We start from the raw sequence: 14,932 nt of genomic DNA, 5'->3' as shown, positions 1-14,932 counted from the left end.
AAAGGCAGCAAACATCACTCTAGAACATTTCAGCAATGTTACACAGAAACCTTGGGAAAGCCACTTTGTTCTAATGGACTGTGTTTGAGGGTACCATAAGCTGCTGTGGGCAGTACATCTCTGCGTGCACTGACAAACAAAAGGAGGAGAACATCAATAACAGAGATCAAACAGAACAGATAAAAAAATAAAAAAGCCGTGAGTAAAAAACCCTACAACCAGTGACGGAACATTAATCCAGAAAGGAAGAAACCTATCCTCCTTTTGTTCACTCTGTGTTCACACAAAGGATCCCAAACAGTAACAAATTAATCACGTGAGCAAAAGACAAATTCATTCCAAAACATTTTAAAAGGACAACTGCTGAAAAAAGCATTTCTGCTGTATCTTCACAAAGATCAGCTTTGGTATCTCAGTCAACTCTTTGTGGAGTAAATCCAGAACTCCCGATGGACAGTGTTAGGCCAAGTCTCTTATACCCTGGGCAAGCATTTGCCTCTGGTAGGAGATACCACAGTGACATCCTCCTGGAACTGAGACAGTCTTTGAAATAATACTTCCCATTCAAAGTATTCATATTCTACCTGCATTTACAAATAGTTGCAAGGGAACTAAAATAGCATTATTCAGGAATTCCCTACTGAAAAGACTCATTTACACTACTCTTTCAGTCAAAATTAATTTTCAATAGGTCAAAAACTTAGAAAACAATCTATTCAGGCCTGCAAATACTGGGAATCTAGCTTACACAGTCACCTACACTCCCTTGATGGCAAACAGAAGGAATTCCATGATGAGGAACTGCAGGCTGCTGCCTAATACAGAATTGAGTGGAACCTCAAAAGTTTGCAAACCTCATCTGTAAAAGTGAACACATAAACCCAAAAAAAGTCAGCCTCTACCCAAGCACTGCTATGGGGAAAGACCTGCCAAGCTCACCTTTCTTCTGCTGGACACTCGAGAGTTCTGAGCAAGGACTGATCCTATTCCACATTCTCAAAATATCAAAATATAGAGCTCTGACAGTCAGAAAGCTCCTGATCCTTACCCTCGCCAAGGACAATCTTTTGACATGGCAGCAAGCGCACTTTAGATTCTCCCTTCAAGAGCAGGCCAGAATGGTATGAAAGACAAATCACCACAGAGGCCAAATCACCACAGAGGCACTTAGGGAAGGAAGCCCTCAAGCTGCAGGTGTTTGGACGATAGCAGAAAGAACATTCAAGGGAAGTATTATATATATATATAAGCATGTACTTCACTTTTTTGTTTATGTAATTTTCATTTCTGGCTACAAGAGGATAGAGAGATCTTGTTTGTTTGTTTGGGGATTTTTTGGTTATTTGGGGTTTTTTTGAGTTATACAAAAAACACCTCCCCTACCGTTCTTTTAAGTGACATCCCTTGTCAATCACTGTTTCTGCTATTCTTACTTCTCAGTTTTCACTTCTGTCCAGTTTCTCCATTTTTACCTTGTTTTTACCTCTGTTTTTTCCTCCGATTTCTTTACCTCCTATCATCTAATTCCTACCTCTGATCTCCTCCATATTTCTGGCATGTGTATGATAGTGAGGTTCACACGTTGTAACTTTACTTCACACTTGAAGCAGAGCAACAGGACACGTATTCCCACTCAAAGATCGTTGTTTTAAATCCATTTGCAGACTCAAAGACAAATGGACAGCACTGTCTCCGAAGGATTGGAATAATATGTACTTCCCTTTAAAAAAATAAAATTTAAAAAATGTTTGCACACATTACCTAGGCTATAAAAATACAGTAGGCAGTTTACATCACACTCTAAGGATAGGAAACTCCTCTATAGAGCAGGACTATGGAACAGCGAGCATTCCTCATTTAAATAAAGATACTCTAGAGGTTAGAGGATATAACTTCTGAAAAATGGTGAAAATCTAAAACCTGTCAGAGGATGATGTGGAAGGAGATAAGAAAAATATGAATACGCCTTCCAGTGTACCAGACTAGAGGGAGGAGACAAAGGAAAAAAAGTGTACACTTATTTCCCTTATCTGAAAGGAGAACTCTGCATAAATATTTCAGAAAGTCTATTCACTTTTAGAATTATACAGTGATAGATTTTTGAATATTCAATTCAATCTCAGAAAACTGGAATAATGTATTTCAGACCTTTAAGTAAGATGTATACGAACAAACATACTATTTTTAGTCATACTATCATGGAAATGTAACTTTCACACATTATTTATATCCAAATGTAACTTTCACACTTACTTATATACAATTCCTTAATTAAATATTTTTAAACAAAATTCTGGTAGCATGTTAAAAAATCATCTGATTGAAAGGTTGTATTTATTTCCTAAAAAATTCAATGAGTTTTCCTTCACTTACTAGTACAGGCCTCTGTCTGTGTTTATACAACATAACACCGCACTGGGAAAAAAAAAGAAGCCGCTTTTATATTTAATGACCAATTTATTCTACAAGCAAATTTCTCTTCTGTCTCTCCAGAGAGACTGCAGTAACATTCTGGACAGCAACCAACATCTCTATAATACCACTACACAGTATTAATATATTAAATTCTTCCTACTATAATATTAGATGATATTTAGACCTTGACCTCTATAAAAGTGCTTAAAAATGATTTATCAATTTGTATCAAAATAATAACTTACAGGCATAGACTGCCACCTAGCGACTTTAATTATCAACAAGGAAAATGAAACTAAACAAATGAAACAACATTCAGCCTCTCTCTTCCAGGATAGGAGGAAAAACCCCTCTCATTCCTTCATATTTTATATCAACATACAGAAACAACCTCATATTATATTACTTGCATCACCTATTAGAATTTGACATTAAATTCAGGAGGGGGACAGGGAAAGAGTCAGTAACTGTATGTAATCTTCCTCATAAGATTCATCAGGTTGGTTGGCTGTCACTTCCATTTGGATTTCCTCCCTATTTTACATGGAGTCTAGCCTTTTCATAAAACAAGCACTCCACCCAATATTTATTTAATCTCTGAGATTAAATAGATAGGCAGACACATCCCTCAAAACGTGCTACTCTTTCAAATTTTGCTTCAGTCTTTTCTGTTTCTCCTCAGAATTTTAACTATATTTTCAGTAGTTCATCTTTGCTAGTCCCTCTTCAGCCACTGCCTGTTTTCTATTGAATTTCACCATCAGTGAAGAAAGAAGCTGAGTTGTCCATGTTCTCTTACTTGCCTTACAAAACTGAATTTCCATTCTGTAAATGAGTCCTAAATTCAGGACCTTATCTTCAGACTCTCTTTCTGTTCAAACTTGTATTTCAGATATTGTCCTTCATTCCCTTATGAGCGTCTCTACAGCATCATAAGGAACTTTTATTTTTCTTGTGTGTTGGGTTTGTATGGTCAGGTTTTGATAAAAGGGGAAGGAGCTACAGGGGTGGCTTCTGTGAGAAGCTTCCAGAAATCTCCCCTATAGCCCTAGAGCCAATGTCAGTCAGCTTCAGGATAGACCCTCCTCTGGCCAAGGATGAGACTATCAGCAAGGTCAGTAACGCCTCTGTGATAATATATTTAAGAAGGAAAAAAAAAAAAGTTATGGTACAGACTGGTGCTGCCCATGGTGAGGTGGCTGTGCCTCTGCAGCCCATGGAGGTCTGTGGGGGAGTTGAGATCCACCTGCAGCCCCTCAAGGAACCACTTCAGAGCAGCTGGATGTCCAAAGAAGAAGGCTGCAATCCCATGGGAAGCCCGCACTGGAGCAGGCTCGTGGCAGAACCTGTGGCCCTGTCGAGAGAGGAGCTTGTACTGGAGTAGCTTTGCTGGCAGAGTTTGTGACCTCAAGTAGGACCCATGCTGGAGCAGCCTGCTCCTGAAGAACTGCACCTTGTGGAAAGGGCCCACACTGGAGCAGTTCATTAAGAACTGCAGCCCAGGGGAAGGAGTCATGCTGGAAAAGTTTATGGAGAACTGTCTCCCGTGGGGAGGACTCCACATTGCAATAGGGAAAACACTCCTCTTCAAGAGGAAGAAGCAGTGGCAGAGACAACAAGGGATGAACTGACCATAACTCCAATTCTCCGTCTCCCTGTGCCCCTGTGGGGGGAGGAGGAGGGAGAAAATCAAGAGCGAAGTTAAGCCCAGAAAGGAGGGAGGGGTAGAGGGGACATGTTTTTAAGACATGTTTTACTTCTCATTATCCTACTCTGATTTTGATTGGTAATAAATTCAACCAATTTCTGTAAGTCTAGTCTGTTTTGCCCACGGCAGTAATCAGTTTGTGATCTCTCCATATCCTAATATCAACCCATGAGCCTCTCATTACATTTTCTCTCCTGTGTCCACTTGAGGGGAGTGACAGAGCAGCTTTGGTGGGTACTGTCCTCCAGCCAGGATCAAACCACCACATCAAGTCATGACTTCTCCACCCCCTTCTCTCTCAATCACTATTAACACCTTCAGTTCACTTTTCACCTAGACCTAAACAACAGAATTTGTAGAACAAATTTTTTATTAATGTAGGAAAACAGAAAAAAAACTTTTTGAATTTTTCCTTTCTTTCTAGCTGACACACTTTTCCTCTAGCAAGCATGATCTTCACAATGATCTGAATCAATGTGAAGAGATAGCTTCCTACCTTGATGCTCTGATCTCACCAGCACTTCATATACTTACCCATTTCACTTTACAATCACCTGAAAGAAGAGCACCTCTTAGTTTTTCCTCATAAAATCTATCCTCTTATTCACCCTAAAGAGGTCAGCACCATTTCTGAGCAAATGGCAATACCAGTTTCATCAGTCCTTGTTCAACGTTCATACAAGTACCTCCCCAATTCTCATGTTCCCTCTCGCTTTAAAGAAGTTCTTTCCAAATATTCCTGAAGTCACATCATAGCTTCCTCAAAAATCTCATTAAAAATCTTTGTTATTATACCCATGAAATAAACCTAATTCTAGCTAGGCTGCTGATGTGCTGTGGCTGCTGGTTATCATCCTGACTAGCACAGCGTAAACAGTCCTCTGCACTCCCTCAACAGACCCCCGGGCTCTGTCACGGCAGTCAGGGCTGTCTTAGTCTTTGAACAGAGCTGGCACGTGGAATACTACCAATAAAATGCTAGTACAAAGATTTATTTAATCTCTTTCCTTTGTTCCATTATATGACTGTCTTACATTAAAAAAAAAAAAAAAAAAAATCAAATTACCCTGAAAGCACCACCCTAACAATATAAAGTTTGTCCCTTCTGTCTTTTAAACTCGAGATGTTCACTAAAACCCAACTGGTGCAACCATCTGCTCCTGTTACTTATTTCCCAAACAACATCTTCTCTTGCCTATGTTTCCAGCAAGTGGTTGCTGTCTCAGAGGCCTGCATTTCACATGGACTCTAGTACACACAGTCAACATATCACATGAGTTACAGAGCTGTAACTCAGTCTCAACAAGCAGCACTAAAGATCACGGCTAACAGAAGTTCTATCCAATTGACTTGAACATTAACGTGTAAACTTGAGAGCAAGAGAATATTCACATGATAATTGAAGCAGAGAAGCAAGACAAGAAAATATGGATGTGTTTCTGAGACTTCTTAGAAGTACAGTCTTCATCGTCTCCCTTTTTTGGTTTATTCACAAAAAGGTGGATCTTTGTTCTCCAAGATGGCTATAGCACATCTTTATTACCATTAAATAGATTTAATCACTTGCTGTAAGAGGTCCAAGTCATCTCTATGCCTTGAATAAAATAAGCTGCTGAAACTTAATATAACCTCTTCTTCTCTGTAACAGCCCAGTGGGGTGTAGCAATTGCTAAATTAAAAGCTGTATCATGTTATTGTCGCCACAACCAGCTTCCAAGACCTGTAAAATGCTATACACTAACTAGCCTGCCACACATGAAACATTGATTTTATGGTTTCTTAGCATTCCAGCAACAGTTCTCACAGCAAAATGGGTAAAAAAAGAGAGCAGAGATGTTAATATGAAACTGATGTCAGATTTATAAACTGACTTACCATACTTGTCTCGCAAGCCAACTGTACATCTGAAGACTCCACCAAAGGCCACATCTTCACCAAATACAACTGAAAATAAGAACAGTAGGGGAGCTAACATTACTCCAGTGCATCTTACTTTTAAACAATCACATTTCAAAGGCTTATATATTTGACACTAACAAAAGTAATTCCTAATATTTCATTTCACTTTAAGATTTATCTAGATCTAAGCATTTCTCATGCACAGCCTGACTATAACAAATGAAGAACCACGGTTAATGAGGAATCAGAACACCAATACAGCTGTCTCAAAACAGAATTCATGACACTGATTCTATCAGGCTTTCATTAGCTATCTAGTATTTTGAAATAGCCTATATTAGCACAGTCCCTGAAATTAAATGAGTAAAATTCCAAAAAGCAATTACATTCAGCCACTAAAGAGATACTGAAATTAAGCCTTCTGCTTCAACTGGTAAGCATTTGCATTCTCCATCCACAGATTTCAATACAGTATTTTGAAAACCATCAAATTGAGGTTTTTTTCAAAATATCAATCCAATATGAAATGTCAAGCCTTCTCCAAAAATACTTGCCAGACTCCTGAAGAGTGACTCTACAGAAGGAGCTCCTCCACAGAAAAGATGACTATTTAATAACTCGGACAGTTCTCAGTATTTAACACTACTATTCTTGTAGTCAGTAAATTCTCATCACTAAAAATATTTGCCTTTAAAACTTAGCTTCATATCAACTAATCTCTTAGGGCTGTTTCCTTTGAATTTAGTGAATGGCTATGTTGAATTTTTCTTAAAACAGTTTTGTTATCTGTTTCACAGAAACAAGTATTGCCCATTTCAATTTTTTAGGCATATAAGATGTGCAGCAGTATCACCAATAGCTGCTTGCATGAACCAGGGTCAGTTCTGATTATTCCCCAACTCTTCCATATTCTTCATATTCTAAAGGACACAAAATAATGAGTTAACCTTCTTGCCTTTCAAATACTTTTCTTAATTAAATAACAGTTGGTATCGTTAAAAGGGATTAGCATACTTGTGCTAATCACATCAATGACACCCCTTACAGAAAAATAACTTCTCTAAAGATGTAAAATGAATGCATTCATGGAGTATATGACTGAACTATGTCCCTAGATCACTTCTCTAATTTTCAACAATAATTTGGGAGGGATTTTATGTACTTAAAATCTTTGTAAGTCCTTTCTGTTACCATATGGCTCCTTAATTTTGAGCCAGCTGGCATCTACAAAAAATATTCCCATTTAATGCTGGTATCCACAAACTTGAATGGATTTACTCATCCAGTTCAGCCACTGAAATATATTTTCCTGGAGTGACTCTAATTCTCATCTACACAAGTATGAGGATTTCCACACTTAAACAACAATTGCTCAATTCCCATACAACTAAAAACATATGAAGGACATGTTTTCTATTGCAAAAAGTCCTAATTAATTCAGTAAGTGCAGTGATTCTGAGAACTCACGTCTGGACTGCAGAACTCCAATATGGTCTTGCAAAGGGCTTTACAAAAACTAAGCCCTGCAAAGCTGCAGAGCAGGACTGGAACCTTGGAGCAACTGGTTCTCTAAAGGCTCAAGACTATATTTGAGTCTAGGTTACTGCTGGACTAACATTCTACTTGCTTTTATACGGCTGATTCTACAGAAATGGTAATAAAATCTGTTCTTGGCCCTAATTTACCCTTAGGTGTCTAAATTTAATCTGACTGAGGTGCATATAAAACAGCTGAGATTGAGAGGGAAATGCATACAGGCATAGTACTGGACAGATAACATGCAATTTGTCCCAACAGATCAGACAATTAGTCAGACTTTAGGTTGAGCAGTGATTCAAGGAGTCCCAAAAAGGGCTACTAACACACTATAAAGAAAACCCAAAATTACACAAGATGATGCAGTCTTTGCAGCTGTGTTCATGACATGAAGCATCTCTTTCAGATATCTGGCTATCATCATGCCTTTGTTAGGACAACAGAAGCAAAAGACCTCTTCTTATGTGTAAGAATTAAAAGTGGAGCAAATAGTTTTGTGCAATAGTTTAGGACAAGCCTTTTCCATCCTGCTATAATGAAGCAGCATCTTCCAAGTTATGAGTTATCCAGACCACAAATGCCTAGCAAATCTCACACTGCCTATGCATAACAATGAACAGAAATCAGTAAAGCTAAAAATTAATTTTGGAGGGCAGGGAAGAAAGCAGAATGTACAGAGCAAGGAATATATGGTCTCTAAAAAATGCTGGTTTTAGGGAACAGAAAGATTAAGAAATGTAAAAGTAATATTTTCAAATCTCCTACGTGTGGGACTTAAGCTGCCCTCAAGGACAGCTCTCATCAGTAATACTTCATGCATGTTAAATAATGTATCTTCTGTCCTCACTTTCAAGTGAAATACACAGAGCTAATACAGAAGACAAAACTGCATCTTAGATCATATAATCCATTTCTAATCTGCTAATGAAACACATTTTTAAGATTTGAGAAGAAAGTGTAGAAATAACTTTTTAGAAAACTTTAAAGGCCGTGAGAAATACACTAAATATTGTACACAGATACGCAAACCAAAACACAACTTATATAAAGCAAAACACACTAACAATTATAAGGTACCTGCAGTTGGATCTTTGGCTAAAGCATTGTCCAAGGCACTTGTTATGGATTGGAAGAGATTCATCTTCTGAGTTTGCCCTGTGTGAAAGTGATCATTCCACAATTTAATTTGGTTGAAAACAAAAAGGATATTAGAAAACACTGGTGCGAACATGCATAAAAACTTAAAAACAATCATCAAAAACAAGATCCCTGTTATGAATACTCGAGGTTCATTTGCTGAATAAACCTAAATTATGGGATATATGGGATTGAGCATTGTATACTTGGCCTTCCCAAGGATTATAATTCTACTTCCAATTTTTTTAAAAAAACCCCTCTGCTCTTGCCTAGAGAAAATGCATCTCTGCAATGCTCAGTCAAACACTGGGAACACCACCTTCCTTTTCAAAGGAAGAAACTAAAGTATTACTGTTTTGAGGACTGGGATTTCCCCCCACCCCTACTAAAATTCATAAAATTCTTTAATCACATTTTTTAAGCTCCAGCCTTTCCCATTTACAGACATCTATTATTATCAGAAATTTTCTAGACCACTGGCCTGCTCTCTCTGCACTGCAGTTAGTAAGTGTCTGAAGCATCAAATCCTTCAGAAAAGAAACTTAGTGCTGACATAAAGCAAGCTGTTTAATGCAAACCAAGGCTACCAGACTGCCCTTCCTCATTCCAGCACTGCAGGGAAAATCAAGGAGGCCTGAAAGCAAAGATGGACCAAAGTAATAGCCTAGTCCTCACTACTGTGACCAATTCAGATTCTCCAAGCAAATAAAATAATTCTTAAAAGAAACCAAGTAAATAAGAAATTGCTTGGCTGACATTTGGTAGCTCTTTACCTGGCAAAACCTCTTAAGTCATGACCAAAAGCCACAGTCCTGCAGAACGCTACCTACCAACACACACAGTGTGTAAAGTTAAATAAATAAATAAGATGGTTAGATGAAGATCCCACACAAACATAACTGGTGTTAGAACTCAGAAAGGAGAACTACACTCTTTTTCCAGTACCTCTCAACAAACGTTCACTTTCCCTTTCTTCTAAATTGTTAATTAATGTTAGTATTTTTTGTTAAAGACTTGTGTCAGGCTACACCTGACTAGCTGAATTCCTACACATCTCTGTGCTTGGTAACTTCACTTGCTATACATGTTTACGTGGCCCATTAAGGAGAGGAAAATGTGAAAAAAAAATTATGGGAACTGTTCAAGTTATACAAAAGCCCTAATGAACAAAATTTACAAATTCAAAAGAAAAGCTGGGGAACAGCAGCTGTTTCTCTTTCCCTAGTCAGCCACATTAGTACTTAGGTTATCTTTTCTACAGGATACCATCCTTCCAGTATTTGATCGAGACAAATGGCTATTACTTAAGCTACTCTCAGAAACTTCCCACCACAATAGTTCTGACCTGCTCCTCTTGCTTCCAACACAGGCCTTTTTATCAGCCCCACAGAGGAAAGGGGGAATTGTGCCTTTTAGAATTGAACTGTGAAGTTAGAAAAGCAGTATCTCAACAGGATCAGGATCAGTATTGCCATAATTTTATTTCACTCCCACTACTTTTCACAGCATTTCAAAGTGTATTTTAACTCACAGGGAATTCATTTTCTATTAAATAATGGCACCAACTGGCATGCCACTCCAGAGCTTCCTCACATGCTCTCAGGCAGGGAGCTGCCAAACACCAGCCTCACCATGTGGCACCCTGGATGCCTGTACATCTTTATGGCTAACAGAAACGGGAGAGCACTCTGCTTCTGTTGGTCAGGATCAAGAGGCAACACCAAGGTATCCACCCAAGTAACAAGTTTCCTAGAGGACAGTGAGGTTCACGTGACAGAAGCAGCTGTTCTGCAGCTGGCAGGCTGCTTCCAGGAGAACTCGGCACTAGCTCCTTGCGGGGAAACACCTCAGAAACACAATCAAGCACCATGCGCTGTTCATTTCCAAGTTATCTGTGTTTACTCTCAGCCATGTGACCACGAGGATGACCTCGAGCCTTTCAGCGGACAGCAGTCTTTATTCATCATAGGTTTATTATCACGCTCACGGCCTAAACGTGCAATACAAAAACCAGGACAGATGTCAAGTCAGTAAGTTACTGCCAGAAGCTTCTGGTACAGGACAGGGCCCGAGGATGGCCTCGCAGCTCTGAGCACGGCTTTGGGCCCATCTACGGCAGCTCCGGCCCTGACAGCCCGAAACACTTCACCACCCCGCCGTCGAGAGGGCCTGGGGCACCCCCGGCCCCGCCCGCGGCCCGGAGGGGCCTTCCCACCCGCAGCCCGGGATTTCTGCGGAACCCGTGGGTGGAAGCGCCGAGGACACAGCGGGGTCACGCTGCCGTGCGGGTGCCTCCGCCGCCCGGGGCCCGACTCGCAAGGCCCCACCGGGTCCTCGGCGGGTTCCGCCTGCCTGCCGCCCTCCCATCCCGGACGGGGTTGTTGGCGGCTTCCCCAAGAAGGCGGGGGCGATAGGGCGGACCCAGCAGCAGAGCGAGGTTGAGGCCGGCCCGCGGGGTGGACCCCGGCCCAGCCGCGCTCTCACCGTACTCGCTGGGCGCCGCGTCCGGCTGGAAAGCGAAGTGCGCGGCGGCCCGGCGGGGCGCGCCCGGCAGCGGGGCCAGGCGGCCCCAGAGCCCGGCGGGGAGCGCCGCGCGCAGCGCCCGCCCCGCCGCCGCCATCGCCGCGATGCCGGGCCCTCCGCCGCCAGCAGGTTCTAAAGAGGCGGGGTCCCGGGACGCCCTGCCATTGGCCAGCGCCGCCGGGGAACGGGCCAATCAGCGGCGGCTCCGCGGTGGGTGGAGGAGTGGGAGGGAGGGAGGGGAGGGAGCTCTGCTGCGCGCGCGAGGGGGCGCGGCCTGGGTGGGGGCACGGGCACGCGCACGGGTACGCGCGCGGCGCGGCAGCCGCGAGCGGGAGCGTGCCCTGAGGGCCGCAGCGCGCCGCTCCCGTGCGCCCTCACAGCCACAGGGACAGGGACGGCTGTGGGTACAGTCATAGCGACAGCCACAGGTACAGCCGTAGGCACGGGCACAAGCCATGGACGCAGTCATAGGCACGGCCACAGGGGGCTTCGCCGCATGCTCGGTGCTGTCACTGTCACAGTCGCAGCTGAAATCAAAGGCTTCACCTCTCCACTTGAACCCTTCTCTTTTTTTCCACTGCAGGGGTTGTCGTTCACCACCCCCCAATCGACAACTCGTAGACTGGTTTGAGTTGGAACAGACTTGCCAGCGGCAGGGACGCCTTTCACTAGGCACAGTTGCTCAGAGCCCCATCCAACCTGGCCTTGAACACTTCCAGGGATGGGGCATCCACCACTTGTCTGGGCAGCCTGTTCCAATGCCTCACCATTCTTGCAGTGAAGAATTCTTTACCTAATATCCCATCTAAACCTATTGTTTTCCAGTTTGAAGCCATTTCCCCTTGTCCTGTCACTCTCCTTGTAAAACTCTCCATCTTTCTTCTAGGCTCCCTTCACAAATATCTGAAATCCTCAAATTCTACCCCAGCAGCTGCCCCAGAAGGGTAAAAAGAATTCATAAACCTGCCTGTTCCACTCTGCTTTCAAAACCTCTCTCAGCTGCCCATCCAACCTGGCTCTCAATCTGTCTCATTTCAAATTAATTATTTCTAAGGGCTTTTCTTCCAAACACTCTTGCTCATAACTTTGTTACATTATTTTATTGAAAGTATGATCTGTCATAGGCACATATTTTCATTGTCAAGTTTTATAAAAACTTGCTTTCTAATGTTCTCCTCTCAAAAGTGACCGACCGCCTCACAATCCTTCTGTCATACAGGTTGTGAAAAATGTGAAATGACTAATTCATGTTCTTATGGTTAATTGAAAAACTATAAAATTGGATAAATGTGTCCATTTGTGTCCATGTGTCCATTGTGAATGTGACCATTCATCAACCATAAGGATCTATAGAAATTGGACATTAACATATGAACTAAGAAAAGAACTCTTTTCAGCCTGGTCGGGGAAACCCTTGAATTTGAATAGCTGGTCGGGAAACAAAGGGAAATATGGGGAAATATTGCCGAGGGCAGAATAAAGTGTATAAAAACCAAGCCCCGAACCAGGCAAATTTGTGAACCGATGGGGGAGATAGCAGGCTGCCAGACCCTGTATCTCATGGTTCACCCTTGGCATTTTCCCGGGAAAAAGACTGTCAAGTATCTCTGCTGTTGGTGGGTTTATCGAAATTCTGTAATTCGATCTTTATTAATAAACCAAATTATTATTTTAATTGGAATATCGTATTGGCATTTACAACAAGATGAATCTTCTTGGTCTACTTTTGCAGCTTCCATTTCTTCCTCTGTACACCCATCCTCTGCCTTTTAGTTGTCTCCAGATCAATCCTTTCCTTTTTGTCAGTGCTTCATATCTTATCCCTGTGCATGCCTCTTCATCAGCCCCTTTCATGGAGCCTCCAACCTGTGACAAACCTTGAGTTGTTCTTCCCTTCTGTTTTGATATTATCTGTAAGACCAACCATACTGGTTAGCATTTTTACTTTGCTCCAAGAGCTCCAGTTCAATACGGTGGCTCAAAGAAAATGGCTAGCAATTAGAATTATGCATGAATGGCATCTCCTCTTTCAAATGAGAGGGCTCATAGGTAATGTAATGTATGAACACGGCCTAGTTTAAATACTGGAATGTTACATTTCATATCTAACATATGTATAACTGTTATAGTTTGATTTTTTTTCTGTCAGAGCTCCAAGCCATTACTGAATATCCCTGTAATGACCACAGTTCCATTTCTTTGAAGACTATTGTTTCATTATATAGTGTGATAAATGCCAATCACTCGTTTTCTTAAATTTATGAATATTTAATAAAGAATAAAAATTGGTTACAAAAATATTAATACAATAATAAAAGTTTAAAAAAAGTTTTCAGAGACAGGACAAATAATGAGACAACAAGAGCAAAGAAAGTAGCCCGGGCTTTTGTCCCCCCTCCCTCCCAGACAAAGGCTAGGAAGGAGAAGGGCCCAGAACAAAGAGAAGTCTTCTTTTTTTAAGCCTTCAGTTTATGACTATTCATATCTTACGTAAAACAAGTAATTTTCAGCTGTTTCTTGTCACAAAAGCTTTCTGTTAATTAAAAGAACGCATGAGAGCATACGTCCTTGAGAAAGTTAGGTTCTGTGGATAAGAGGCCATAAATTCTTCTTCACTAGAAGGTTTAGAGGCCTCTGTAAGGTTTAGGGGCCTCTGTGAATGTTATCTCTCTGCTGAGGAATTTTTCTTCTTGAGCAAAAAAAAAATAACACACATACACAGCTTCTATTGTACTATAACTTATTGTTAATTACAAAACTACATTCACTACATTATTCTAATGTTAATATAGTATAACTTTTCTATCTATCAGATTACATATAGTAAATATCTGCGTAGAGCCACATATACAATATGCCTTTTTCACATATAGTTTGTGAAAAGATATTTTTTCATGTTGATTTAGAATTTCTTAATCATTAAGATTTGTGCAAAATAAAAGGCTTAATCCTCCTGCTAACTGGGGAGACCATCCACTTGCTCTTTAACATGCCCTTTATCTTTAGAGGTTGCTGAAAAAGCACTCAAATTTTGAGTGATTGATCATGGAATCAAACAGGTTTGAACATATCCCACTATATCCTAGGGAAACAAGGCACTATTTAAGGGGGTGAGAATTTTAACAAACAATAGAAAAACCATCTTTGCAATAAATGAGGAATATAAATGTGAAGTAAAGTTGCTTCCAACTTGAACTGAAGGCAATACATAGATGTTTGAAAAAGTTTAGTACCTGGAAAACATGATAACCATCAAGTGATTGTATAATCGTGTAATATGTTTTGCTATGAGTGGAAGATACTACAAATATCCAAGTTTACTATTCAAATAATTGTGTTTCTTTCAGAAAACAATGTTTCTGAGCAGGAGGAATTTAGCTATATTTCACATCATTGTGGCAAGATCTGCAAAATTTAAAAATTGAGATCAGTAGTATAGAAAGGAATTAATTACTTTACATGTGAGTCTGTCATCTGTTACTAATATGGCAATTGTTGGATCTGTGAATTGCTAAACTCATACTATAAACTGTAAGATATATTCTGCTTTGGTACAGTCAGCATATGCCATGCTGTAACTCTTGTCTCCTATACCTGGTGATATGTGGAACTTGAAAAGGAAAAGAATGATCATGTGGTCATGTATCTTACAGAGGAAGTTATAGCATTTATGATGGAAGTGTGGAAGGAAGAAATATCTTCAGTAAGATGTTC

The 14,932-nt window shown here is 40.8% G+C and overlaps 1 protein-coding gene across 2 annotated transcripts in view; it reads right to left on the bottom strand.

Moving 5' to 3' along the window:
- BCKDHB (branched chain keto acid dehydrogenase E1 subunit beta) overlaps positions 1-11,359 on the bottom strand; it is a 109,841-nt gene extending 98,482 nt beyond the window's left edge. For both annotated transcript variants that reach the window (XM_063389530.1, XM_063389532.1), the window contains exons 1-3: positions 11,180-11,359; positions 8,636-8,713; positions 5,999-6,067 (exon numbers count right to left, since the gene is read on the bottom strand). In XM_063389530.1, coding sequence (XP_063245600.1) covers positions 5,999-6,067; positions 8,636-8,713; positions 11,180-11,315 — 283 coding nt within the window. In that variant the 5' untranslated portion in view covers positions 11,316-11,359. The remainder of the gene's footprint in view (positions 1-5,998; positions 6,068-8,635; positions 8,714-11,179) is intronic.
- Between the last annotated feature and the right edge of the window lie 3,573 nt (positions 11,360-14,932).

Source organism: Prinia subflava, chromosome 2, assembly GCF_021018805.1.
Source record: "Prinia subflava isolate CZ2003 ecotype Zambia chromosome 2, Cam_Psub_1.2, whole genome shotgun sequence".
NCBI classification, from domain to species: Eukaryota; Metazoa; Chordata; class Aves; order Passeriformes; family Cisticolidae; genus Prinia; species Prinia subflava.
The sequence above is the reverse complement of the archived record's forward strand: the minus strand, read 5'-3'. Positions and strand labels throughout refer to the sequence as shown.